Source organism: Chroicocephalus ridibundus, chromosome 7 (genome assembly GCF_963924245.1).
Source record: "Chroicocephalus ridibundus chromosome 7, bChrRid1.1, whole genome shotgun sequence".
NCBI classification, from domain to species: Eukaryota; Metazoa; Chordata; class Aves; order Charadriiformes; family Laridae; genus Chroicocephalus; species Chroicocephalus ridibundus.
Window position 1 is genome coordinate 13,653,846 of NC_086290.1, and position 25,465 is coordinate 13,679,310.

General features: G+C 42.3%; 1 protein-coding gene across 1 annotated transcript in view; it reads left to right on the forward strand.

The window, feature by feature from the left end:
- Positions 1-19,563, forward strand: part of TFCP2L1 (transcription factor CP2 like 1) — a 34,794-nt gene extending 15,231 nt beyond the window's left edge. The window contains exons 3-15 of the mRNA XM_063341771.1: positions 3,644-3,720; positions 5,358-5,463; positions 5,730-5,836; positions 6,447-6,599; positions 7,767-7,877; positions 9,630-9,721; positions 11,102-11,150; positions 11,247-11,340; positions 12,226-12,316; positions 13,014-13,114; positions 14,115-14,257; positions 16,194-16,245; positions 16,696-19,563. Of these exons, the coding sequence (XP_063197841.1) occupies positions 3,644-3,720; positions 5,358-5,463; positions 5,730-5,836; positions 6,447-6,599; positions 7,767-7,877; positions 9,630-9,721; positions 11,102-11,150; positions 11,247-11,340; positions 12,226-12,316; positions 13,014-13,114; positions 14,115-14,257; positions 16,194-16,245; positions 16,696-16,733 (1,214 nt within the window). The 3' untranslated portion in view covers positions 16,734-19,563. The remainder of the gene's footprint in view (positions 1-3,643; positions 3,721-5,357; positions 5,464-5,729; positions 5,837-6,446; positions 6,600-7,766; positions 7,878-9,629; positions 9,722-11,101; positions 11,151-11,246; positions 11,341-12,225; positions 12,317-13,013; positions 13,115-14,114; positions 14,258-16,193; positions 16,246-16,695) is intronic.
- Positions 19,564-25,465: the final 5,902 nt, after the last annotated feature.

Below are 25,465 nucleotides of genomic sequence, written 5' to 3' on the forward strand. Positions count from 1 at the left end.
CCCGTGCTGGTGCAGCTATGGCTAATGTTGAGAGCATGGAAGCAACAAGGTTTCAGCAAGTTACCAGCCTTTAAGACTAACGTTCAGCAATGCTGAATCTCATCCTGGTAAGGGAGGACTGCTATGAGACTGCCATCGCTGCTCTCCATTGCCACAGACGTTTTCTTTAGGCTCTTCCTTCCATCTGAGCCCTGTGGATGTCAAACCCTTGTCGGCTGAGGACCAGGTACTGCCCTGGTCGAGGTCAGACCATTCAATCAAATCATTGCAGAGTCTCGGCATCGGTACCCTCTGCCCGTGTCTCCAGCTTTACCACCAAGCGTTGACTTGGAAAGATGTAGTCTGACCTGTATTAATCTGCATTTCTGTCTGAGACAGATGAAAAATCTCAGTATTTCAGCTGTGTGTTTTGGGCTTCGCTAGTTGCAACGTGTCGTGGGAACTGGGAATACAGGTTGTTTTAGTCACACTTGCAGCCTCATTTCTTTACAGATTTAGATACACGAGTAAAAATGATCTGTTGCTGATTTAGTTTCAGCAGAAGATTGCAGTCTATGCCTGCTGGTGCTGACGAGTCAGTGATGCAGGATTCACAGGCCATCTGTGTACCGAGATTTGAGTGACTTCTTTGCCCTCTCTGACGCCAGGGGGAGTATGGTTATCCTGCTCTAATTGCAGGGCTGAGATTGTAATTCACTGTTTCAGGAGTTTTGCAGATAGTGATGGTTGAAAACCTAGGGTAATCAAGGTTTGGAAGGTATTTTTCAAGGAAAAAATATAATCCAAGCAGCATGGTGCTATAAAAGTACAAGTATCTAAACCCTGCCTATACTAATGCCAATAAATTATGGGCACCATTAGCCACGAAGCAATGTATTTGCTGGAATAAGTTGTAGGAAGAACACATTTTTCAAAATCAATACCAAAAAAAGTATATATAAAGGAATTGTGAAGTATTATGACCAAATTCTCACTGATAGAGTTCCACAGAAAGGGAAAAAAAACCCGTGTATTTATGAAGCTTGGCTGGGAGTCTTGTTTTGATAACAGTTCTGCGTAGTAAGTGTAGTTAAACATTCAGAGGTCAAGGGGAAAGCAGCTAGCGTAAAATACCGTTTTGATTGAGGTTTTTCATGGCGTAAACTGAGTTCCAGGGCTTACATCAGATGACCCATATATCTTTCATCAAAGGATTTTATTTCCTCTTTGGCTTTTCATTTAATATTAACTCTGCCTCCGCTACAGTTTCTTTTTTTACCAGTGGGCAGAATCTGTTTCTAAGTCCATCCGAGGTGAATCTCTCCCGTCGGGAGGACACGCGCGGTGCCTGCTGTCTGCTGGGTTGCAGTATTGTTCCTACCCTGTGCAACGGGCTGGAAGAGTTTTTGAGTGCTTGATGCTCGTTTGGAGGGAACATGGCCGATGTTTTTATGTCCATCATTTTCTTTGGTCTCATTGGAACTACAAATAAACAGATCAGGATGATGAAAGAGTAGGAGTGTATCAGTCTACACAGGTGTCCCAAAAACCTGCTCATTCCTGAGATGCTTGCTGAATGGCCGGCAGTGCTTCTGGTTCTAACATTGCCTTCCTTTATAGTACCAGGTCATGCCACTTACTTCTCTGTCCCTGTTATCCCATCTGAGTACGGTCAGAGATGTGTTTTGCTGCCTCTTGGACGCTCATGGTCTCAAATACTAAATTAATTTTCTGTAATGATTAATTAGCCTCCTATTTGTATGGGAATGAACTGTAAGCGCACAAGATGCTTGGCTGTGTAAATTTGTTTGAGGCAATGAACTGTATCGCTCCGTAGCTGGTGAAAACTATCCCTGAACTGAGCCATCAACCAGCCAAGTACCTCACACAATATAGATATGCATGTACAACATATACATAGGTACATAGAAAACTAATTTTGTGAACCTGAGACTGATCTTTTTTTATGCTAATGCAACAGTATTGATTATGTGGGGAGATATGCAATCTCTATAAAAATTGCCAAGTAAACAGTATTAACATGTATCAGTGGGAACATTAGAAAGTCTCTTGAGTTAAAGTGTGGAAGACCTCAATTTCAGGACTGTGGTTTACAAAATCCACTTTTATTGTCCAGCAATCTTCAAAGGAAGGTCACTGTTATTTTGGTTTACATATGCACAAAGAGATGGGTTAAGATCTATGCATGTTTCCAGTGCTTGACTTGGTACTTCGTATGGTTTATTCTTCCCTTTCCCCCTGCCCCAAGCCACTTGCTGCATTCAAGGGTCATTTCCTGTTTGCAGAACTCCTATTGACATCAGTAGGAGTGTTGTGCAAACATTTGGGGCTTCAATATGGCCTCTGTTATCCTTCCCCCCCCCCCTTTTTTTTTTCTTTCCCTGACAGCCAGCTGAATAAGCACAATTATCCCTGTGCTCTAGTGATATGGTCTGTACTCACGCAGGCAATCAGAAGAGCTGGGTTTCCCAAAAGAAAAATCTGCCTGAAATACGGTGCCCTCCTGACACATCTGTTGTTATAAGTCCTCGATTTCTAGATGCAGATCCAGAAATACAGCTTTTCTTTTTTTTTTTTTTTTTTTGGTCTCTGCTGGTAGCAAGTGCTTAGAGGGAGATATATCTGCTTTGCAGTTTTCTGCAGGGCCAGTGCAGAGGAGACACTGGTTGAGCCAGAAAACCCAAACTGATCTTCTTGGTGCCTGCCTTGTCGTACTTGTGCATTTTTCAGTAAAAGGGAGGATAGCAAGACGAACAAGAAAAACTAGCTATAAGGTATACGTATGCTCCATTAATCCTAACAATCCTGTCCTGCCTCTGTACCGGCTGTAGGTTTATTGTACAAAGTTGGTCCTATACAATGAGCTTTTGTGCTGTCTTAGCCGTTTGTGCTTAAGGTATTGGGACAGCAGTCTCCTTTGTCTACTGTCAGCCTTGGAGGGAGATGTTATTTCATAAACCAGTTAGCCGAATTCTACTGAACTGGCTAAATTCCTTATGCTGAGGGTGGTGGTTGGGTGCTGGAGTTTGAATTCCCTTCCCGAAATTGGTCCTTACACATCCTGTAATGCCCACTGCTGCTTCCACATGCATGTCTGAAGGGGTATTTATGCCCTGGGCAGCCGCATTCAAGGCATTATGGAACACATCTTGTATTTCTGGTTCACCGAAACACCTTACAGACCTGACTGTTCTCTGCAGAAGGCGAGATTTTGCCCAAGTGGCTGTCCTCTGCAGAATAGTGCCTAGATTTGTTGTGCCAGCAGCTCTTTACGCACCCGTTGCTTCAGCAGAAGGGGCAGAGGAAGGCAGTGCTGTTACAGCCCCGTGACACGGGGGGACAACTGCCTCGAACACCTTGGTGACTTTCTGAAGGGTGACCAGAAAACTGTAGCAGCCCTGGGAAGACGAGGCTGTGATCGATGCCCCAACTGAGAGCTTTTAGCTGCCAAAAGACAAACCTTCCCCTCAGATTTCTTGCTGTGCTTTAGTGCCTACTTGATTGCTGGGGGCAAATGCATTATGTTACCAAAAATGAGCTTTCCCTGATCAAACGTATGCTTTATTAGCCACGTAAATGCCAGCATGACTCTCTCATTGCTACAACGTATTAAACACCTTGGAAATGTTTCCTTAAACTCTAGGTCAGTCTTATGAAATCCGTCTACTTGAGAATAGGAAATTGGGAGAGTTTCAAGATTTAAACACAAAATATGTAAAGGTAAGGAGAAATATAGATTTCTTTTCTTCCTGCTACTACATACAGCCTCTAATGAAGGGCCTGACCCTGCTCACACTGAGACAATGGAAAATACTTTGCCATTGTTTTTAATGGGAGCCGGGCTGATGGAGTTGATGAGTGCCGGTTTCACGGGACTGTGCAGCTTGGCTTTACCAGGGCTTCAGGGGAACCTTTATTCTGTTTGTGATCACAACCCCAGAGTTTCACTGTGAATATTGGGTTCAGGGGAATCCCAAAGTTCAGCGGTGAACATGGTCAAAACCGCTGAGAGGCAGACTTGATTCCCTTCTTAACCCCAGCAACACGCCGGGGCTGTTACATGTCAAATGGAGGACCCTGGTGTTTACATCGTTCTGCCATGCACGTTCTGCATAGCTCCAGTTTACCGTGGTAATGGGCATAATTATGAACATACAGAACTTGGTTTGTTGGTTCTGGGGATTTTTTTGTTGTCGTTGTTTCCCACCTCCCCAGACATTTCAAATTCAAGAACTTGGGTCCGGATCTTGGTTCTGGATCCAACCATCAAGCCTTCCTCTCCCAAATTCTTGGCTGTTCTGCCTCAGGATTTCTTTTGAGAAGTGGGGGCTGGTTGCAAAATTTGGATTCCAATCTGGATTTCAAATATTGTCCAAGGTTAGGCAGTTCCCTGTTTGTCTTTTGGCCCATTTTGGGAAGCATGTAGATTGGGATTCCAATTTTGCAGGCGTTCCCACTGTGGCTTGCTTGCTTCTTAGAGCTAGGGTTTGATTTGGGTGTTTCTCAGGTTCATTGGCAAAAAACATTCGCTCCCATTTGACACAGAAATCCCCAGCAGGAGCATGGACTCGAGAAACTGGGAAGTAAGGAGCCACTGACTCATGCTAGCGTAGCACTCTCAGTGTACAAAAGGATATATTAGTTAGGGGTACTTTGGACTTGTCTGCCCCGGGGATTGCTCTTATTCCAGCCTTTTTACTCTGGTCGCTGATATGGCTGCACCATTGCAGGCTAGAGAGGAAAATTCTCCTGTTACAGAAGATTTCCTGTTCTACACTCATTTAGCTGTGTGGTGGGGCAGTTTACCAGCGTGCTGGAGCAAATCCAGTGACAACGACTGGCTGTTAATGGCTGGAATTAAGTTTAATTCCCACTGACAAGGTGTCTGGTCATGTCAGCTCCACCAGTGCAGGGAGAGGTGAGCTGGCTTTCACAGTTGATAGTCAGAGTGGGATATACTGGGGTTGAGGCATGGTACAGATGCATTAAATGTTACCCCCATGTGAGCCATTTTGGGTGTGGAGGCAGTATAGTGATGTTTACATGGCATGACACCTGAGATTAGGTGGACATTGCTATAGTGCTTCCAGACGGAATCCCAGAAAGCTGTACAGAGATGCATTATGCAGCGTAGACATGCGCTGTGAGGGGGAAAGTGTGTTGCTCTCTCACTGAGGGGTCCCTTAGGAATCTGATAACCATGGTGATGGGTCTCTTAGGTGGACCCTCTGCTCTCCTCATGAATGGGAGGGAGAAAAATAACAGATCAGCTTTTGCTTCTACGCTGGAAAACCAAAGTCATCTCAAGAGAAGGGCCTTTGGATCACGTTGTTCATCTTACCATCTTTTCTTAACAGAGCATAATTCGTGTAGTTTTCCATGATCGACGCCTGCAGTACACAGAGCATCAGCAGCTTGAGGGCTGGAGGTGGAGTCGTCCTGGGGACCGCATCCTTGATATAGGTGAGACTCTTTCATTATGGTTCCTGTGCAGTGTTTGGAAGTGAGGTGCTGAATGATGTATGGTGTTTTTTGTGTGCGTTTAGGTTTTTCATATCCTCTCTTAAGAATCCTGTATGTCTTTGGGTGGGAAAGAGATCTAGCACTATAGGTCCCAAATAGATATATCGTTGGTGGCTTGGCTTTTCACATGCGTCTTGTAATTGTATGGAAATGCTTTCTCTTCTTCAATTTAATATTTTTAAAATTTTAGGGGTTTTCTTCTACAGATATTCCGCTGTCAGTTGGTATCTTGGATCCCAGAGCCAGCCCGACACAGTTGAACACTGTTGAATTTCTGTGGGATCCATCAAAGAGAGCCTCAGCATTCATTCAGGTAAGACAGAAGTGATATTCCTGTGATAGACAGAATGGTGAGATATCTTACGAAGACGTGTAGAGATAAGGTAGCCAGAACATGAAGAAGAGAGAAAGATGCTAGTGATAATATACAAACTCAAATGACAATCATGTATAATTAATTTGTAGGATACTTGCCAATCCAACTTGCTAGCTACTTGCTGGCTTTGGAGTACTATCTGCTACAGCTATGATTTTCTTTTTTAAAAAAAAAATGGATGTTGCTTTCTAAGCATGGGCTTTGTCTGGAGGAAACTGTTCACAACCTGTTAGTTTTGCTTGCTTTCCTCTTTCGTGAGTGCGTCTCATCCCAAATGCCAACTGTCTGTTTTCAATCTGTGTGTGGGATTTACTTAAATCAAAGGATGCTTTTCCTGATGCCCTGCTTCTCTCTGGGCTCCTTGTTCTTCTAATTGTTTTGTCCTGAGGAACAAAAATTAAAACATTTTGAACTCTTCTGCCTCTCAGTTTCTCAGGAGCAGCCAAACCCGCATGTTCAGGCACCCTGCAAGTCTGGGGAGTCTGAAATTCAGATTTTCACAGCTTCCAACTGTCTCCAGAGATGAGCGCAGCTTTTGTTTTGCCAGGTACATTGCATCAGCACAGAATTTACTCCACGGAAACATGGAGGAGAGAAAGGGGTGCCCTTCCGGGTGCAAATCGACACCTTTAAGCAGAATGAAAATGGTGAATACACAGAACACTTGCATTCTGCAAGCTGCCAGATCAAAGTGTTCAAGGTATGAGGTAGTTTTAGCTTTGTCATCAACTGGATTAGACAAAGACACAGGAACGTACAGTTTTTAAATTGCGTAGGAGTGATGTAAATGGTGGGGTAAAAGAAGAACAGACTTTTAACTGGATATGCTGAAGATCTTAAACAGGGCTCTTGCACACAAAGTGACTTTGCTACACAGCAATTCTAGTTAAGTTCAAATGACCCAAGTGCTGCACAAAGACTTATGCCTGTCCATTGTGCCTTGAACACTATATAAAAACTGAGATCTGTGCTGTGTGGATGTAATAATAATAATAATAACCCTCCCAACAACTCAGACCTCGACTGGTTGGAATGGAAACCCATTGGAGCAGCATCAGTGCACAAAATAACTTTCTGTGGAGTACAGACAAGTAGTGTCTAGAAGGCATTGCCCCTCATTAGTTTGTGTCGTGAAGGTGATGTGTATTGCAAACTATGTCAAATGTGGTCCAGTTTCTTGGGTATATTGAGGCTACTGGTTTAAATCATTTTGAGTCAACGTATTACACTGATGATATTCAGGGTATCCACTGTATTTTAGTGCTCCTAGGCAAGAATGAGCATCTCTGGTTTCTTTGATTCAATCCTTTATGAACAGTGAGATTATAACTTTGAGATCTTGAATACCCTTTGCTGGTTGCAGCAGAGTTCCTCTCCATGCTACCTGGAGGAGGGAAAGATGATTCTGTTCATCTCTGAAGTTCATCATTTGGGCATGGCAGACCCGTAGTCACTTAAAAACAAGCTTTTCATAGGCCTGTTTTCTTAAAGGATCTGCTGCTCCAGGCTTGCTTCTATGAGCAGTGTCTCTCCTGTTCCTGGAGAGATGGTACAAATACCAGTTGAAGTGCGTAACTCATAGGGCTCGTGGTCTGAAACAGTTGGTATTGAATCTCAGGACAGTGCTCAACCTATTTTGGAATCGCAATAAGCGTTAATGTTATAGATGTTATAGAAACAGTAGAGATGCTTGACTAACTTTTTTTTGTCTAGAAAATGTGAATGTGATCTTGTTCTATATGTAGACTTTCCATAAATCTTAAGGAGACCTTTGTGAACAGATTAGAAAAAAAATAATAATCTGTTGGCCTCTGTCTCCAAACTTGTAATACTTGGCATAAGGGAAAGCTTGTGCTTGTGCTTATAGCCTAAAGGAGCAGACAGAAAACAGAAGACTGACAGGGAAAAAATGGAGAAGAAGACCACCCAAGAGAAGGAGAAGTATCAGCCTTCCTATGAGACAACTATTCTCACAGAGGTAAAGCGTTTATAGACACATGTCATACTACTTCAGCATGTTGGGAGATAGATTTGAGAGAAAGTGCCGTCTGACTGAGCCTTGGAGATTGCCTTGTGGAGACACGTATGCCCAGATCTGACTGAAACTGAGACCTGAGTGAAATTATTAAATGTCTCTCACAGTTGAAGTTTACAAAAGATGCCAAAGTCTTTTATGTTTTGAGGTATAAACCAACCCTTAATAGCCTAGGTTTAAAAGAAGTGTTTTCTGTTTTCTACAGCGCTGTCAGGCACTTGTCATGGTCCTTAGATTCCACTTGCATGAGGTATTTTCTTCAGAACTGTCTGGCAAAAGCTCATGTTGGAGATGGGGCACTCGAACAAATGAATAGGCTGTCTGATTAAATTATTAATCTGTTTTTCTGTGGGTGTGCCTATTGAGGCTACAGTTACATACTAGATCTCAGGATATTCTGGTTTGTACTCTAGGAAAATCTTGAATGTCTTATATTCTGATGCATCTGGTGTAGAGATATGTGTGTTTCTACCCCTTGCTGCCATTACTTAGATGTATATTTAAGCTTACCCCAGGCTGCAGAATTACTAAGCAACAGGGACTCAAGACAGTGGTTTAAAAGTGCTGTTCCGTTTCCCTATGGGGATGTTTTGTTGTTTGATTCAGGATTTAGTTCTCTTTTTTTTTTTGAAGTGGCTTGCTGGATTTCTAAAAATGAGGGCTTTTTCTTAATTTAAATAAACTTCCTGTTTGTGAGATCCAGTCCCTCCCACTCAATTTCCTTCAAGTTGCCAGGAGTGACCAGCGTGTTTTCTAATTTAACGTGGTGGTTGTTAACGAGGCTCTTGTGTGCACAGACCTAATTCTACAGAGTTGGCAGATCCCAAACTCTTCCTGTGAGCTCTGATGCACTTTGACATATTGGATGGGGAAATGTGGGTTGCCAAAGAGTTAAATATTTGCTAGAGCTTGTGGAGATGATAAAATATTTGCTAGTATTTGTGGAGATGATAAAACTCCAAAGCTACGCTTGTCTTCTTTTTATCATTGCAAACAAGGATCCTACAGAGCATTTTCTTGAGCTCATGGTGACGGGGGGTTCCACAGGGCTAGATTTCTCCTGCTGATTACAGTGGCTTAAATTCAGAACAGAGTCACGAATTCTAGCTGGGTTACTCTGGTTTTACACTACTGTAATGGAATATGGACTTTGACCTATATTTGTGAAGACTTCTAGTAGCTTTTTGTCTGTCTGTCTATCTTAACTTTTCTCCCTGTAATACCCATTATAACTTGACTAATAGCCAGAGGTTTTAACAGGCTGGTTCAAATTCTGCTCTTTCACTGGTATAAACCTGAAGCAATGCCACTGGAGCGTATTTGTCACTCTTGCCTGGATTTAATTAGGGATTTATAATTGAGACCAGGGGTATTTCTGTATCATTGCTGCCTTCAGTCTGAGCTGACTTACTGGCGTTGCTCTGACTTACAGCTGTGCACACTTTGGCCCAGTGTTATTTGGGGACAGGCTTTGTGAAATGGGAGAAATGTGGAATGCACAACTGGAATCAATCTGGCCCCCTGACAGCCCGCTTGGAGAGTGGGGTAGAAAATCCATGGCCCGTCTCCTCCTCCCAGCAGGAGTGATGAGCTGAAGTTAGTGGCGTGGCAACAGCATGAATGTGGTATGAGAAGAGAATCGAATCCTTTATTTCCATCCTTATGAAAGTATCCCCGCTGCCTTTCTTCCAACAGTGCTCTCCCTGGCCAGATGTGCCTTATCAAATGAACAATGCTCCATCTCCAAGCTACAACAGTTCTCCCAACAGCTTCAACCTTGGAGATGGGTATGTAACAAATAAATGCTTTATCTTTTCTGTTGATACGGTAGCCTTTGTGTGCGTGTGCTTTGTGTGTCCACGCATTTCATACCCTGGAAGAAGAGGTCAAGGACCACCCTTCCTAGAAAGGGGGAAATATTTCCCACACGGACTTTTAAGATCTTCCAGCCAGGAATTCCCTGTAATGCAGAGTACTATTTGTATGTTCACTGCTTATGGGAGGAGAGCATCAGAGGACCACCAGGGCAGTTTCTGCCGTGAATTTGCTCTCTTACTCTTCTGTAGGGGTCAGAGAACACACCATGTCCTGTACCAGCAATTCCCAGTATCTCCTGACAAGAGCGTTAGAGGCTTTCAGCCTTCAGCACATCTTCAGAGTTGGTATTTCTTTCTGTTTTGAGGTAGTTTGGGGTGCTGAATTCCCAGTTGAATGGGGGGTAACGAAATCCTCTCTGGGGCAAACAGCTTGGGTTTTGAGAAGCCATTCCAGATCAAAGGACTAACAGGAAGCATGGTTAATTCATTAATATAGCTGTCATAAAGAAACAGTTTTAGTGGTCCTGGAACACCCGAGATGATAGCTGATGACAGAAATATACAGCAGGGTCCCTTGGTACTTCTGAGTTCTCCCTGCAACATGCTTTCCCCTAGGAATTTGGCTTAGGCCTTTGTTTTCCTCCTCTAGGACTCTGCAGCCTTGTTGCCTTTCCACACAGCTTATTAATGAGTCAATGTTGTATCACAAATTCTCAATGAGCGACCTCAACCTGTGAATAAGGACAAACACTGAAAAGACAAAAATTGGTGTTCGCAGAGATCTGTTGAGCATTTTCTTCCAGTGGTAGATTATTAACTTTTGGGGAAAATCTTTGACATGTTGAAGTCCTGTCTATGTTTTAGCAGGGTTTAGTAGAAATGTGTTTTTGTGTAATATAGTTAAATTGCAATTTACTGTGTTTAAGATAACACCAGGGTTGAATTATAAGGTCCTTTATTCAATTTTTGTGAAAAATCATTATAAGACAGTGAATTTAGTTAGGGGATTTGAGTTCACCACCCTGTAGGTCACAACTTCCGTGCTTAGATGGTGTCTCATTAGTGAGTCACCTGTATGGAAAAGTTTGAATGAGGTCAGTAAACTGAGGTTTTTCTCTCAGTGAGTAGGATCTCAAATGACCAACAAAGGGCTCAAATAGAGATATTTTATTTTTTTCTTTTCTTGGTCCAGATTTTGGACATCTTTTTCAAAATATGAGAGAGAAGCCAAGTTGGTATGTAACTTGTGGCAGTTGAATCAAATGGAGGAGGGGGAAGAGGATGGACATTGCAATGTAAAATTTAAAATAATATGTTTTTTCTCTTCCAACTTTATATAATTTTTTTTAGCAACAGTTCTCCAACCCACCAAGTGGAGCTCCTGCCTCCCAGCAATGATGTAAGTACTTGAGATCATGTTAATGTGGTGCTTTTCTTTTTTAGGACACTGGTGAACAGTTCATTTCAAGACCTTCTTATTCTTTTTGCAATGTAGCATCTCCTTCCTTCTGCTTCTATTCAAGATGCCCAGCAGTGGCTTCATCGTAATAGGTTCTCTCCATTCTGTAGACTCTTCTCAAGTTTTTCGGGTGAGTTTAAACCATCCAATTATTTTGTCTTTATTCCCTTTTCTAAGTGCAGCTCATGCTTCATATCAATAGCATCTGCTGCTGGCCACTGTTGGTGGGATCCCTGGTTTGATCCAGTGTGGTTGTTCTTTTGTTCTTAGTTTAGTTAGCATTTGCCAAAACATTTTGTAGAAATATAGAGTAAGTGAAGACAGAAGAGAATAAGCTAAGATGGAAGAGACTTCTTGAGTTCATTGGGTGCAACCCCTGCTGGAAGCAAGTCTAGGGCCTTGTGCAGTTGCGTTTGAATATCTCCAAGGTTGGAAATCCCACAATTTCTCTGAGCAACCTCTTCAAATACTTGACTACTCTCACAGTGAAAAAGTTTTTCCTTATACTTAATCGATGTTTCTCATCTTCTGTCTGCTACCTCTCATCCTGTCCCTGTGCACCTTTGAGAAGAGTCTGGCTCCATCTGCAGCTCCACCTCCACTGTACCCTTCCATTAGGTAGTTGTACAGAGCAGTAAGATGGTGGAAGGGGGAATTGCTAAAGATGTTGAAACCTTGAGGAGCCTCTCTCAGACTTGCAACGTGGTTAAATAACCTGGTGAACATGACAGAGAAAATTGGGCCATTTAATGGCCAATGTTAAATATCTAGCTTGTCTCTGAGTTGGCTAGAATATCTTCCAGTGCAGCACTGCTCTTTTGGCAGCTTCTAGCTCTCTGTTTCACAATGAATGATTTGCAGTGTCCATCTCTCTGAATTCACACCTTCTCTAGGCAAATCTGTCTGATTTAGCTTTGTGGATTCTCTCCCCCTGCCCTTTCCCACTGCCCATACATGCAATTTGAAAGCTAAGATTTGCCTAACTTCTGAAAAAAAATCAATTTGAAATATGTAGGTGCTGACTTACTGAAGATGTCCAAAGAAGATTTTGTTCAAATCTGTGGGCCTGCTGATGGAATTCGGCTCTTTAATGCAATCAAAGGAAGGTTTGTACTTCTTCCTTCCTATTTTTTTTTTTTGTTATGGCAGCATCCCTTGATAATTTCAGCGTTAACTAGAAGTTAATCTTGGAGCTGTGGCATTTAGACCTCCTTTTAACACTTCAGAGAGGTCACCTCCAAGGCTGGAGATCATGATGGTATTCAAATCCAAGCACAGCTCAGAAATGTTGCTGAACTCACACCTGAGTTAGAAATGAAGCAGCATAATGTGTATCTCCAGTGGTTTATTTGCTACCAGCTGATAGCTTCCATCCGCTTGATATGAGATACAGCCTACAATATCCTGTGTTGCATCTCCATCACAGGTAACAACCCAACCAACCAACCCCTGGAGCCTCAAATGATTCTTAAACTTTCTTTTATTGCAATAACACCATAAATTCTCCAGCTGGGCAGGATTCAAATCAGTAAAGGCAAGTACGATGAGCTGCTTGGCAAGTGCTGAAAACTATTTATTCTTATCTGATTCTGAAGAGATTAAGGTGCTCTGCACTGTACCACAACCTCCCAGGGGGCTCTTACTAGACCTCCTGAGACATCTAGTCACCAGCATCAAGACTATCCCTTAGTTGGTTATTCATGCACAGCCTGAATGATTTCATCTCTCGGTGTTTGCTAGATGACTGGAACAATTTTAGATCGCCTAAATATTTTTTTAATACTGTTTTTTAATAATCCATAGAAATGTAAGGCCCAAGATGACAATTTATGTCTGCCAAGAACCAGAGCAAAACAGGTCCCATCTCCACCAAAAACGAGAAAATGGAGACGGCAGTCTTTGTGGTAAGTTTTTATGGATTTTGTTAAACACTTACCTGGTGAGAAAGCTGCTGTATGCCTGCGCTCCTGCGTGGGACAGCTTGGTGTCCCGCATGTTTAAAGAGGTCCTGTTTGTCCCAATTCTGATGCTTAGGTTAGTTTCAGGGCTACAGGATCCAACTTTTAGCATCTGCCTGGGGAACAGACCCAGCTTACAAGCCATCTGCAGAATACCACAGGGAAGTCTCTATTCAGTTCTTAATAGGGAACATAGCATTAAAAACTATCTTCCCATCCACAATTTGCTTTAGATACGGCTTGTTTGAAAATATTCTGGGAAATGGAAGGTTTGTATATCTTTAAAGTGAGATTCTAATTCTTGGAAATTCCAAACTTTTGGGGACTCGCTGTTCCCTGATGACATGATGTACAATCACATGAGAATAGAGATTGTCCTTAGTTCTTGTGCGTAGCATTAACCAGGCACAACTTTTCTACCTGGTTGTTTCTACCATTTGGATAGGATTTAAAAAAATAAAACTGACATCTACAGTTATTTGATACATTGTAGTCTTTAGTTTGTATCTATGGGGTAGCGGGATAAAGTCTAATAAAATCCTACTTTTAAGTTACATCATATCATGTGTTTTACTGCTTAATTGGAACTACTTTAAAACGTCAAAATCAGTGAAGTAGATAATCCAAAAATTTTAACATCTTTAGTAGAGGGGTTTTTTAGTGCCTCATGACACAAATTGTCATTAGTCCCTGTGTTTTCTTCTGGGCAAAAGTGACCTGTGCTTTATTTGCCCACTACATCCAAATAACTGGGTATTTTTCTACAAATCATCACGCTGGATATTTGGGGGATGCTTTAAAGGTACTAAGCTTGTCTACTTACTGTCAAGATTTGAACATTGGTCTTAAACCCGTTTGGTTGCTGATATTGAGCATCTTGGTGCAATCTGTAGTTGCTATTCTGTAATTACTCTGTAATTCTGTAATTACTTTCAACTTGTTGCAGTATATCATGCAATCTTCTTGGAAGAATTGACCACGCTGGAATTAATTGAAAAGATTGCAAACTTGTACAGCATTTCTCCACAGCAGATAAACCGAATCTATCGGCAGGGACCCACAGGGATCCACGTGTTAGTGAGCAATGAGGTAAGGGGTTAAGGCAAACTCTTCCCGGGGCTGTAACGGTTGTCTGACTTCTGAAGTTAGAACGACCTTTTAAATTATGGAATGAATCTTCAAGGAAGCAAAGTTACTAATCCCAACAACTTAAAGCAAATACTTAAAGCAAATCATTCATGCATACCATTTATTTTGGTGTGGTTTTAAGATCTTTGCTTTGTAGAAGAGGGTGGTTGTGTTTGGTTTTTTTTGAAAGCAAAACAATACACAACAAAATTAGCCATTTCCTTTTCACATTGGTTACTGAAAAGAATTCTGAAGTGAGGATCTAAAGTAAGAACTCTTAAAATTGAATAGGAAAGTTTCCTGAAGAAGGCAAGTTCGAAAATTTTTAAGTCAATTAATCTTAGATCTTGGACAGTGATTACAGCCAGTGGGTCAGAGTCAGTGCTGTGTAAGTGTGCACTACGATTTCATGGACCTCTGCTAGCTGTTTGTGTCCCATTATATGATGGCTTAATTGAGTCCATTCCATTAACTTGCAGGTTAATAGTGAGTTGCCCTTCTTCCTCTTCCCCCCCCCCTAAATTACTTACTCATTCATTTATAAGAAACATTGTTAAAACAAATGAAGCAGAGCGTAGGTCTCAACTGGAGCCTAAATTGAAGGCTGTCATGCTTATTCCTAAAGTCTCCTTGCTATTTCAGCCTGATTAAATCTGAAACCTTGATGCTTTATGGATGTAAAGCGCTTGGAGGCAACTCTTGGTAGGGGAATTGCCCGAACCAGCTTGGGTATAAGGCTTTAAGTATTTATTTAAGTCAATTATTAACAATGTCTATTACTTTTTTTATAATTTTTTTCTTGTTCTAGTACTATAGCGGCAAGAGTGAGGCACTCTATGAATGTACTTCAAGCATCATTAGGCACAGACACACAGGCTGGCCAGTGAAGTCTGATTTGCGGGAGCAGGGGGTGGATGTTAAACCCAAAAGAGAATAGGGAGATTAGACTAAGTTGAAAAGAATGTTTGGTGTCAGAATTTACAGCTGGAAAGTGCTCTACTTGAATGATATTCAATAGCTAGGACAAGGTTTTTGCGTAAAGCTAGATTTTTCTGAGCTGATCAGAAAGTTTCTGGTCACCTCCTCTGTCCCCCACAACTGCTCTAAGATGGGAGGAAGCATTGACTAAGCACAAACCTTCCATGGCCGTTTCAGATTGGATCTGAAGTCAGCTGAATCTCTTAACTCACCTCTTTAATTAGGGGCCTCACAGAACCTACATGTGTTCTGAAAATCTAGTTGTTTCTCATGAATAACTCAAATAACTTTAGATACTGATCTTGCTTCCCATGATCTGCCTTGTCTCTCATAGCAGTTTCATTAAGATTCCTTTGCCTTGACAGAATACGAAGAGGTAAATTATGCCTGCAAGCACAGCATCTATACACTAACGTCTGGTCAAAATAAGCAGGTGGACTCTGCCGAGATGACTTTATTCAGCAAGGAGCCTGTTACTCAGGGATGACCAGCTCTAGATATTATCCCAGACGCTAATGTAAGCTCGGCTGAGCTTCTTGGTTCAGCTGAATGTGTCTTACCATTATTAGATTTTTAGGAGGGCTGCCTTCATCCAGTCTAAACTGGCATAGCTTCATTGAAAGCAATTAAGAGCATGCTTTTTAATAGACTAGGTGGTGTGGTATCAAGAACTGCAAAGAGGGTGGTAAAATGGTGAACAAGCCAGATCAGTACCAGGCAAGCACTTTAGTATAAGCTTCTCTTAAGCACATTAGCAGCTGCAAGGACCTTAATTAATCAGTCATGTACTTTAATAATCTTACGGGCAGGGTTACTCAGGACTGTGTAGGACTAGACACCAAATGTTGTTTGATAACTCTCCTCTTGAATTAAATTGCTAAAAATATTGTGTGTTGGCTTCTTTCCTCCTGCCCTTCAGATGGTGCAAAACTTCCAAGATGAATCTTGTTTTGTTATCAGCACATTAAAAGGTATGTATTGCTGCCACTATTACATGTAGTTCTAAAGATAATTTCTCCCCTCAATTGCACTAAACGTTATCACAAACACAGTGCTGTTATCCTGAAAAGATAAGTAATCTAATTTGGTGTAAGTCAAGGTGTTGCATCAACTTTACACTATGATAGACTGATCTCTGCTTTCATCTCAGCTACCCTGTAATAAAATTTTCATAAATCCATTGATAACACTGACATAAACGAGGAGAAAACCTTCTAGTAAAATGATAAAAGATGACAGTTAGTATGTTGTATTTCTTTATGTAAATACTTTCACCTAGATGTTCAATATTAACTTTTGTGAATGGGTTGTGGAACAAGAGTACAAACTATTGCAAACTACCTAAGAAGAAAATCTGGAGTTCTGTGTCTGTGCTGTTTTCTAAAAGCAATGAAAAAATGCTTTGCATTTCTTTGTTACAGCTGAAAGCAATGATGGATACCACATCATTTTAAAATGACCGTGCTGCACAGAAAGACTTTAACAGCCTAAAATTTAGTGCCTCACTGAGATTGCTACAACCTAGACTGGAAACATGAAGAACCTTCTGGATAAAATGCTCCTATGAACTAAGAATTACCAAACAGCTTAAGGAAAAAGTTGCTTTTACAGATATACATTTTTGGTGGTGTGTGGTTTTGTTTTTGTTTTGTTTGGTTGTTTTTTTTTTTTTTTTTTTTGTTTTGGGGTTTTGTTTTTTTTTTTGAAGCTGGAGCTGAGAACATCCTCAAAGCTTGTACATGTTTCTTCCTCCCTCCCTTCCTCTTCAGTCTTAAAAATTGTCGAGGTTTCTGCTTATTACTTAAAAACATCTGCCTTCTACTAAAGGGAAATGAAAGATAAACAAAACCCAATTCTGTAGACCCCTCATGGTTGGGTGAATTGATTTATTTACTGTTATGAGTGCTCTCTTGCTTTCAACACACACCCTGTTGCTGATGGACATAGGCCCCCTGGGGCTCCTCTTTTACTCTTTGAGGTGGAAGGCTCGGGGCTTCATCTGAAACCAGACTGGGCGATGCAGAGCATGGATTTGGTGTCCAGTCCTCACACAGAGTGTCAGCCCTGGAAGCCCACACTTAGCTGCTTTCCATCTGTAGATGTGCTCAAAGTCCAGAGACCTCGGTCCATCCTGATAGAGCTTCTGTAATACCAATCCAACAGAACAATTTTGCGGGGTTCAGGGAGGAACAGACAACCAGAGGCAAGCAGTTCAGTACCATATGATATCTTCAGCTTTAGAATAGTCTCCTTGAGTATGGAGTATATGAAGGTTTTCTGAGGAAATATTTTGAACATTGAAAAGTTACAGAGCTCATGACAAATTCATACTATGGATTTATTCTACTCTGCAAAGTATTGATTAACCGCTATCTTTACTGTAACTGGGAATTAGGTTATGATCTTAATGATTTTTCTTCCTGTTGCTCACTGAAGTAAGTAAAACTGAATTTTGATTGAGTCGAGGTAATGGATCATAGTTGCTGCTTCTTATATTCTTGCTGTTTCACTTTTGACTTCTGTTTCAAATATCTGCAACTATGGTCAACTCCACCCTCCCTTGGTCTTTTTGGGACACCATCCAGGCTCCACTAAGCTGAAAAAGTGGCTTCCACGGATGTCAAAGGCAAACTGGATCACACCCTTCTTGCATGTATGGAGTCATTTCACTGTTGGAGGCTAATTAATAAGGCTGTTTCCCAAACCGAATGTCCATATAGCATCAAATTTAATTTCATCCTGAATTGAGATGGAAAGATGAAATACCAAAAATTTTCTTGGAATGGAAATTTTTCAAAAAATGCGAAATTGTCAGCTGGAAAACGCTGAATAAAATGTTCTAGCCTTTTGAAATGGAAACGTTTAATTAAATCCATTTGGCCCTTAAAGCAGCATCAGTTTGAGCTACTGTTGCAGACCTCAGAAATTACCATTCAAGTGCCTTGTGCGCCGTGTCTCCCTTGGGGCCCAGCTCTTTGGCTGGGTTACAGATCCCATGATGCTCTTACCGTGGGTTAGTCAAAGGGGGAATGCGTCATGAAGGCTGGAGGGGTGCCCAGGAGCCCAGCCTTCTGGGAAAGAAGAGGACATGGAGCCTGTGAATTACAGCTCCCAGCTGACACGGGAGGAATTCAGACAGACACGGACTGATATTTTTCTGACAAAAACGATGTGTTTCAAGTTTTCCCAACAGAAATGAAAAGCAAAATATTGAGAAAAGCAACCTTTTTTTCATTAAAAGCATCAAGTTTTGCACAAAAAAACCCACCCATCCCCACTGATTTTTTTTTTTTTTACACCAAAAATAATACTAGAATAGAAAAATCATGTTACAATGGGAAAACCTTCAGCCAACTCAGCTAATTGAGTAACATTGCCTACTTAGGCACGATCTTCCTCAACTGGCTGTCTTGGATGCTCCATGAATTGTAGTGTTTCTCCAAAAAGGATGCCCAGGCTTTGGGGCGTGGTGATTCCTCCCCATGACATGGAGGAGCTTGAGGTTTCTTGGTTGAGAACCAGGTTGTGTACATGGTCTCCTAGAGCGAGGGAGGTCAGACAGAGGGGCTGGGGGGAGCTTTGGGGGAAGATATGCCTTTTGTGGAGAATAGGAAACGCTATCTTATTGAGAGGAAGGTGAGGCCATGCCAAGCTCCACTCTGCCTTGGTCCCTGTGTCGCCTCCCTGGTTCTGCAGCCTGCTTTGCACTGGTGTGCATGTAGAGGGGGGCAGCTGGGAAGCCCTGGGCACTGAGGCATCCCGTTTGTGGCCACACAGTTACAGCTGCCTTCCAAAAAGGGAGTAAATTCCAGCCGGTTTTGTGAGTAGGTGGGACCAATGTGCCCCCGCGTATCGTGAGCTGTTTGGTTTATTTAGTGGAAGGTCTTTGGAAGATGTACATTGGCTGTGCTTTTTCATCTTGTTTTGTAATACTGGCCTAATATCTGGTGTGGCTGTTGTTGGTATGCAACTCGGAGAGGTGAGTCTGACCTGATGAGAAGGGTTTAAAAAAAGACCTTGAAGTTGCCAGGAGCATGGCGTGTGCTGTATCCACTTACACGTGATAGCCAGGGGGCACAGCAATACTGAAACGCAGCAATGTGAAGAAAGGCTAGAGGTAGCTTTCCTCCCAGAGTTAGGGACTAAGAACTGTTTGCTTATTTAGAAAAAAAAAAAACCAACAACAAAACTTGATTATTTAAAAAACAAATCTTGCCCATAAGGAATTATAGGCAGAACTTCAGTAGTGTTTCAGTAGCAATTGCTTGATTAATTTTGAATAAAAATAACTCTCCAACTCGTTATATTTAGATTTTTAAAAATAAAATAATTTTATACTTGTATGAGGGTGAATTTGACGATATACCTTGTTTTCCTTTCCATGCTGTAAGAAGGTATACCAGAGTAAATAATCGCATAGATTATAAATATTGTCCTACTGGGTGGGCTCTACTGTTCTATCTATGTTAGCCTGTTTGTAAAGCTGTATAACTTTAATGTGTGTGTAAGGTCTATGCTTACCTGACAGAGTAGTTCTAGACCTTGTTGAACCTCTCTAGTTCTAGCAGAAATTTGAAGGATTGTGCTTGGTAGCATACACGCCCGTGAAGATGCAGGGCAGCTAGTTTGGTGCCTAGGAGAATTCCAAGTTGCTTCAACTTAGAATCATAGAATATCTTGAGTTGGAAGGGACACATAAGGATCATTGAGTCCAACTCCCCACTCCTCACAGGACTACCTAAAGCTAAACCATGTAAGTAAGAGCGTTGTTCAGACTCTGACAGGCTTTGTGCCAGGACCGCTTTCCTGGGGAGCCTGTTCCAGTGACCAACCACCATCTTGGTGAAGAACCTTTACTAATGTCCAGTCTGAACTTGCCCTGGTGCAACTTCATTCACTTTCCTTGTATCCTACTGCTGGTCGCCATAGAGAGGAGATCAGCAGCTCCCCCTCCACTGTCCCCCTTGAGGAAGGTGTAGACTGAGACGGGTGTTAGGAAAACATGTTGCGCCCTTTGCCCTTGTTGCCTGATGGTGCGTAACCAACGGGTGGTTGTGCGTGGGCAAACTGGCCGTGCACCATTGTGGCTGAGCGGCTAATGCTAGTGGTCAGGGCAACGTTGGTGTGAGATTGGTTGGCCATCCAACCTTCCCCTCTGTCTCCCAAAACCACAAAAGCAGAACCTTGCCCTGTTGAAGTTGGTGAGTTTGTCCATGCAGGAACCAAGCAAAGTCTTCAGGATTCACATTAATGGCTTATGTGAAGGGTGAGAGAGACTTGTCTCACCTATGTAAGTGGCAGGTAATCTAGCTAACCACTTAGACTCTCCCTGTGGTTACAGAAGGTCTGCCATCCTTGGAGGGACTCATTTGCCCTATTTGAGGTTGTGATAGCCTCCAGAAGGAAGCTTTTGTCTCCTGAAACCTGGAGGAAGTGCAAATAATTACCTATCTGGGCTAGATATCTAAATTCTAGATAGGCTAAGGGCGAGGGAGATGAGTAGCTACCCCTCATCTAAATATCAAAAAGCGTTTTGCATTTACTTTGCTCTTAAGAGCCTGTTACATTTATTCTTGCCTTTGTTGTTGTTGTTGCTCCTGTTTCTTTTTTAAAAAGTAACAAAGGAAACCTCTCGCTCAAAGTGATTTAAATGAGACTTCCAGCTCTATATGTGAAATTTGTACAGCAGACCTTTATAAGCTCTGGGTTTTAGGATTGCAATGAATTGTATGGTATCCCAAACTGTCCGGCTCTTAGGTTGTATGTATGGTGACAGCCACTATGAGAAGAAGTGGGCTTGCTGGGGATGAGAAGGCAGAACCACTACATGATTAAAACCAGTATGACTCCAGCCAGTACTGCTAGGTTCTTGTCAGAACTGTACAGGCTGCTTGAAATTATTTCATAAATTGTGGCATCTTCTCTGGCAACTGAGTAAATTGATACAGATCAGTTAGTACGACTCTGGTGATGGTCTGAGAACTCACAGAAATGTCCATGATACACAACTGCAGAGCAGGGAAGGGGCAAATAATCTGGTGACAGAAATTTGTGCCATCTGCCTGAGGTGGCAGAGCTGGTGTTATTGAAATTAAAGCTCCCGTTCTTTCGGCTGGCCCTGCTTGGTTAATTGGCTAAAATAGAAATGATAATTCAATCTAGCAAATATTGGAGTTCTCATTGTCTTGGTGTGAAATTTAATGGGCTGAAGTTTCAAAATTTGCAGGTGGTAAAAGGATTCTTGCAGTTGTGAAGTCCTGAATGGCACTCTCCTTATAATGTAACATATACATATTATGCGTATATATACACACATACATACCGTACTTTATCAAAACATATATGTGCTGAGTACTTGTGTTCTTTGGCTTTAACTGGTACTCTGCTTTGTTTAATTGCAGTTCAATGTAAAAGACTCTGGTTGATCAAGCTTTGAAACCCAGCTGTTCCTTGGGTAGAGATGTAAAAGTCCATAATAACGACAGTAGGTGATTTGGACATGGTACACGTGGAGGGGTGTGAATTTGATGAAAGTCCATAATAACGACTGTAGGTGATTTGGACATGGTACACGTGGAGGGGTGTAAATTTGAGGAATTTCTGCAATATAAACCCCAGGCCTTGGTGCAGATGAGCATATTCTTGCACTAACACTGCAGTTCTATATTGCAGCTTCTGAAAATTAGTTAAAGAGAAATAGTTTGCCCAATGCTTTGTAAACTAGTAAGAGCTACTCCCTAAGCAGAACAACCATATGATGACTTTCCTAGCTTGATGTTGTATTGCTTAAGCATTGGCTGTAATTCTATCATCTGGTGGACGACTGGGACAGGCTTTTTTTGTTTGCTTTTGGTTTTGGCTATTCTTAAAGAAATGCTTGTATTCAGACTGTAGCTTCTCTTTCTCCTCCAGTTATAAAATGGTTTAACTTTATGCTACTAGTAGAAATACTTTCTGAAGATTATAAATCTGTTTGACAGCACAGGGTACTCAAAGTGGGGAGTGGTTTTTTTGGCCTTGATCATCAGTACTGTGGGTGAATAGGAAAAGACAGACTGGAGGTGTATCTTAACATCCTTGCTTCTGTTTAAAAAAAAAAATGGGTTAAGCTGGTGCCTAATTTTTTGTGCATTTCCGATTTGTAGCTTTTTGTTTTTCTTTTCTTTTTTTTTTTTTTTTTTTTTTGCCATTCCCTCAAAATGCTCTGCTCCCTGTCGGGGGGACGCGTTGGTGAGCAGCTGGTGTGTCCAACTTTAAGTAGCCTGCTGTTGTCCCAGTTTGCTTGGGGTGAGTGTTTATCTTTCAAAGGGCTAGGGGAGTTACCTCTCTTCACTGACAATGCAGCCGTTCGAGACAGGCCATGCCGATCACGAAGTCGGTGTGACGGGCGAGGGCGAGTGGAGGTGGGTCAATTGGAGGCTGAGGCGTACCAGTTGTGAGTAAATACTGCCACACTCTTTGTCTTTTCGTTTGTTGGTTTTTGGGTTGGTTGTTTTTTTTTTTTTGTACATGAATAATAATAATAAAAAACGCATATTTTGCACTGGCTCTTGTACTGTTGTGCAGAAGAAATCTGTATCTAGAATCTGTGCTCCAGTCAAAATGCAAATAAACCTATTTGTAAGAAGCACGGGTTTTGTCTCTGCTTTGCTTGGTGTGGTTGGGCTCAGGAGAGCCTTGGCATCGGCTGCTCCTTGGCGTGCAGCTGTAAGGTGCTGGGCACCCTCTCAAAATCAGTGGGACTGGAGTTTGCCAAGTGCTGGTGACAGAACATCAGCCGCAGACAAATGTCCCGCAGCATTTTCTTGATGTTGGGACTGATTTCGCTTCTCAGCAGCATAATTCAGTGACCAGTTCATGTTTAATCAGGTCAAGGCATGAATAGAAATGCCTAATTCTTACAGAAGCTGTGACAATGGCGTATACTTCAGTGACAGCACAAGCTGTGTTAGATGACAGCTGTCTTTGCTCTTGCAATGCTCAGAGGATACAGGTGTTTCAGAGCCTGGTCCTCAGTGACATCAGAGATGAGCAAAAAGTCCTTCCTGGTAGCAATGCTCTGCCCCATTTAGCAGCTGTTATTAGATACGCACTGGAGAAGAGGCAGTGAGGTTTGGAAGTGATCCAATGGTTTGGCTGGGAACACTTCAGTATCCTCCAAGAGTTAAGCCGTAGATCTAATGGATGTGGACATGGACATGTTGGAGTGGGTCCAGAGGAGGACCACAAAAGTGATCAGAGGGCTGGAACACCTCTCCGATGTGGACAAGCTGAGAGAATTGGGGTTGTTCAGCCTGGAGAAGAGAAGGCTCTGGGGAGACTTTGTTGCGGCCTTTCAGTACTTAAAGGGGACCTACAGGAAAGATGGGGCTAAACTTTTTAGCAGGGTCTGTTGCAATAGGACAAGGGGTAATAGCTTTAAATTAAAAGAGGGAAGATTTAGACTAGCTATAAGGAAGAAATTTTCTACAAGGGTGGTGAAACACTGGCACAGGTTGCACAGAGAGGTGGTAGATGGCCCATCGCTGGAAATGTTCAAGATCAGGTCGGACGGGGCTCTGAGCAACCTGATCTAGTTGAGGATGTCCCTGCTCATTGCAGGGGGGTTGGACTAGATGGCCTTTAAATGTCCCTTCCAACCCAAACTATTCCATGATTCTATAACAACATACATGTTCAGGAGATTGATAGATGTTCGGTGTCATTTTCCAGTTGGAGAAGATGGAGCCCAATTTGCAAATATTATCTTCCAGCAGCTGAATTTCACGTTAAGGTGAAGAAGAGGGAATGGATATACTACCATGTAAGGGTGCGTCTTAATCCAAATTTCGAACTGCAGACAGTTTGAAAGCTGGAAAGTGAGCAGCTTCTTCCAAGATCCATTTGACCTCAAGAGCAATTTCGCCTCCTTTCTTTTCCTAAAGAAGTATTTGAATCACAAAACTAGAAAATGCAGCATGTGCTCATGTATGTCTCAGTTCATATGCAAAGTATAAAGGCACAGACAGCATTTCTCAAGGAAGATAGATGAGAATTGATTATTTTTCCCTTACTGGTGACTCAGGCCTCTCTGAGAAGAGGAAAGGGACTGTCTACCCTAGTTTCTTTTAGCTTAAAGTTTCACCAGAGGTAAAAATCAAGCTATCTGAAGCCCAATATGGTGAAGTGTTCAAGTGTTCAACTGCTCCATGCATGGTTAGGAAGCATCATGTCCCACAGGGCTGCTGGGATTCAGCACTTGTTCAGCTTCAGCATAAGCTCAAGTCCTCTTGCAGGCAGCAGCAGGGGAGCTGAGCGGGTTGTGCTGTGATGGCAGGATGCTGGTAGGTACTCGGGGTTTCAAGGCTGGCATTTGGGCTCTCCAGGACGGGCCAGAGGGAGCTGAGAGCGTGAGGCTCCTGGCAGACAGTGCTTGGTGGCTGTATAAGCCCTTCTGGCTGCAGGGGCCGTCCCTGGCCCCTTGAGGACACAGGTGAATCTCTCCCTGAGCCCCCCGGGCATGGGGTGCTGAGTGAGCATCGCGTGCATGGGTCATTCCCACTGAGCTCCGTGCAAAATTAACCCTCTTCTCCCGTAAGCCTCACCCATGAGCTGGCAGGGATTGGTAAATGCAAGCAGGAAGGTTGTTTATCTGAAATTGCCTAATAAAAGGGGTTCAAAGACGGGGAAAGGGGTAATGCTGCACAATTTAATTTCTGTGGGAAACACACCAAGAGAAACTTATAAGGAAAAGACGTCCAGAAGTCAGCTGCAGCTGTAATTAAAACTGCACAAGAGCTGAAAAGAGGTTTACAGGAGTGAGGAGGGCCAAGACCTAAGACTGGGGCTGCTTAGCCAAGGAGTTGGCCTAATCTCATCTAAATCCTCAACAGCAGGCAAACATTTTAAAATTAATTTTCCAATTTAAAAAAAAACACAGTGGGGGTCTTTCAGTTAAAAGGATTAGTTGCAACTATGGAGCAGGCAGGGAAATAACATCCCTCATACTACTCTTTCTGTAAAGAAGCTAAATGCTTCCAGGCTTACCTGAGTAGGAAAGATTTGACACTGCAATAATTAAATTTTTTTTTTTTTTTTTTTAGTGTATTACATCAGAGGCTGGTTGTTCCAATCAAACTGGAGTTTCAGACAAGTGTAGACTTCTCTGCTCCCGGAGACGTGTGGCCCAGGGAGGCAGGGCAGCCACTGGGC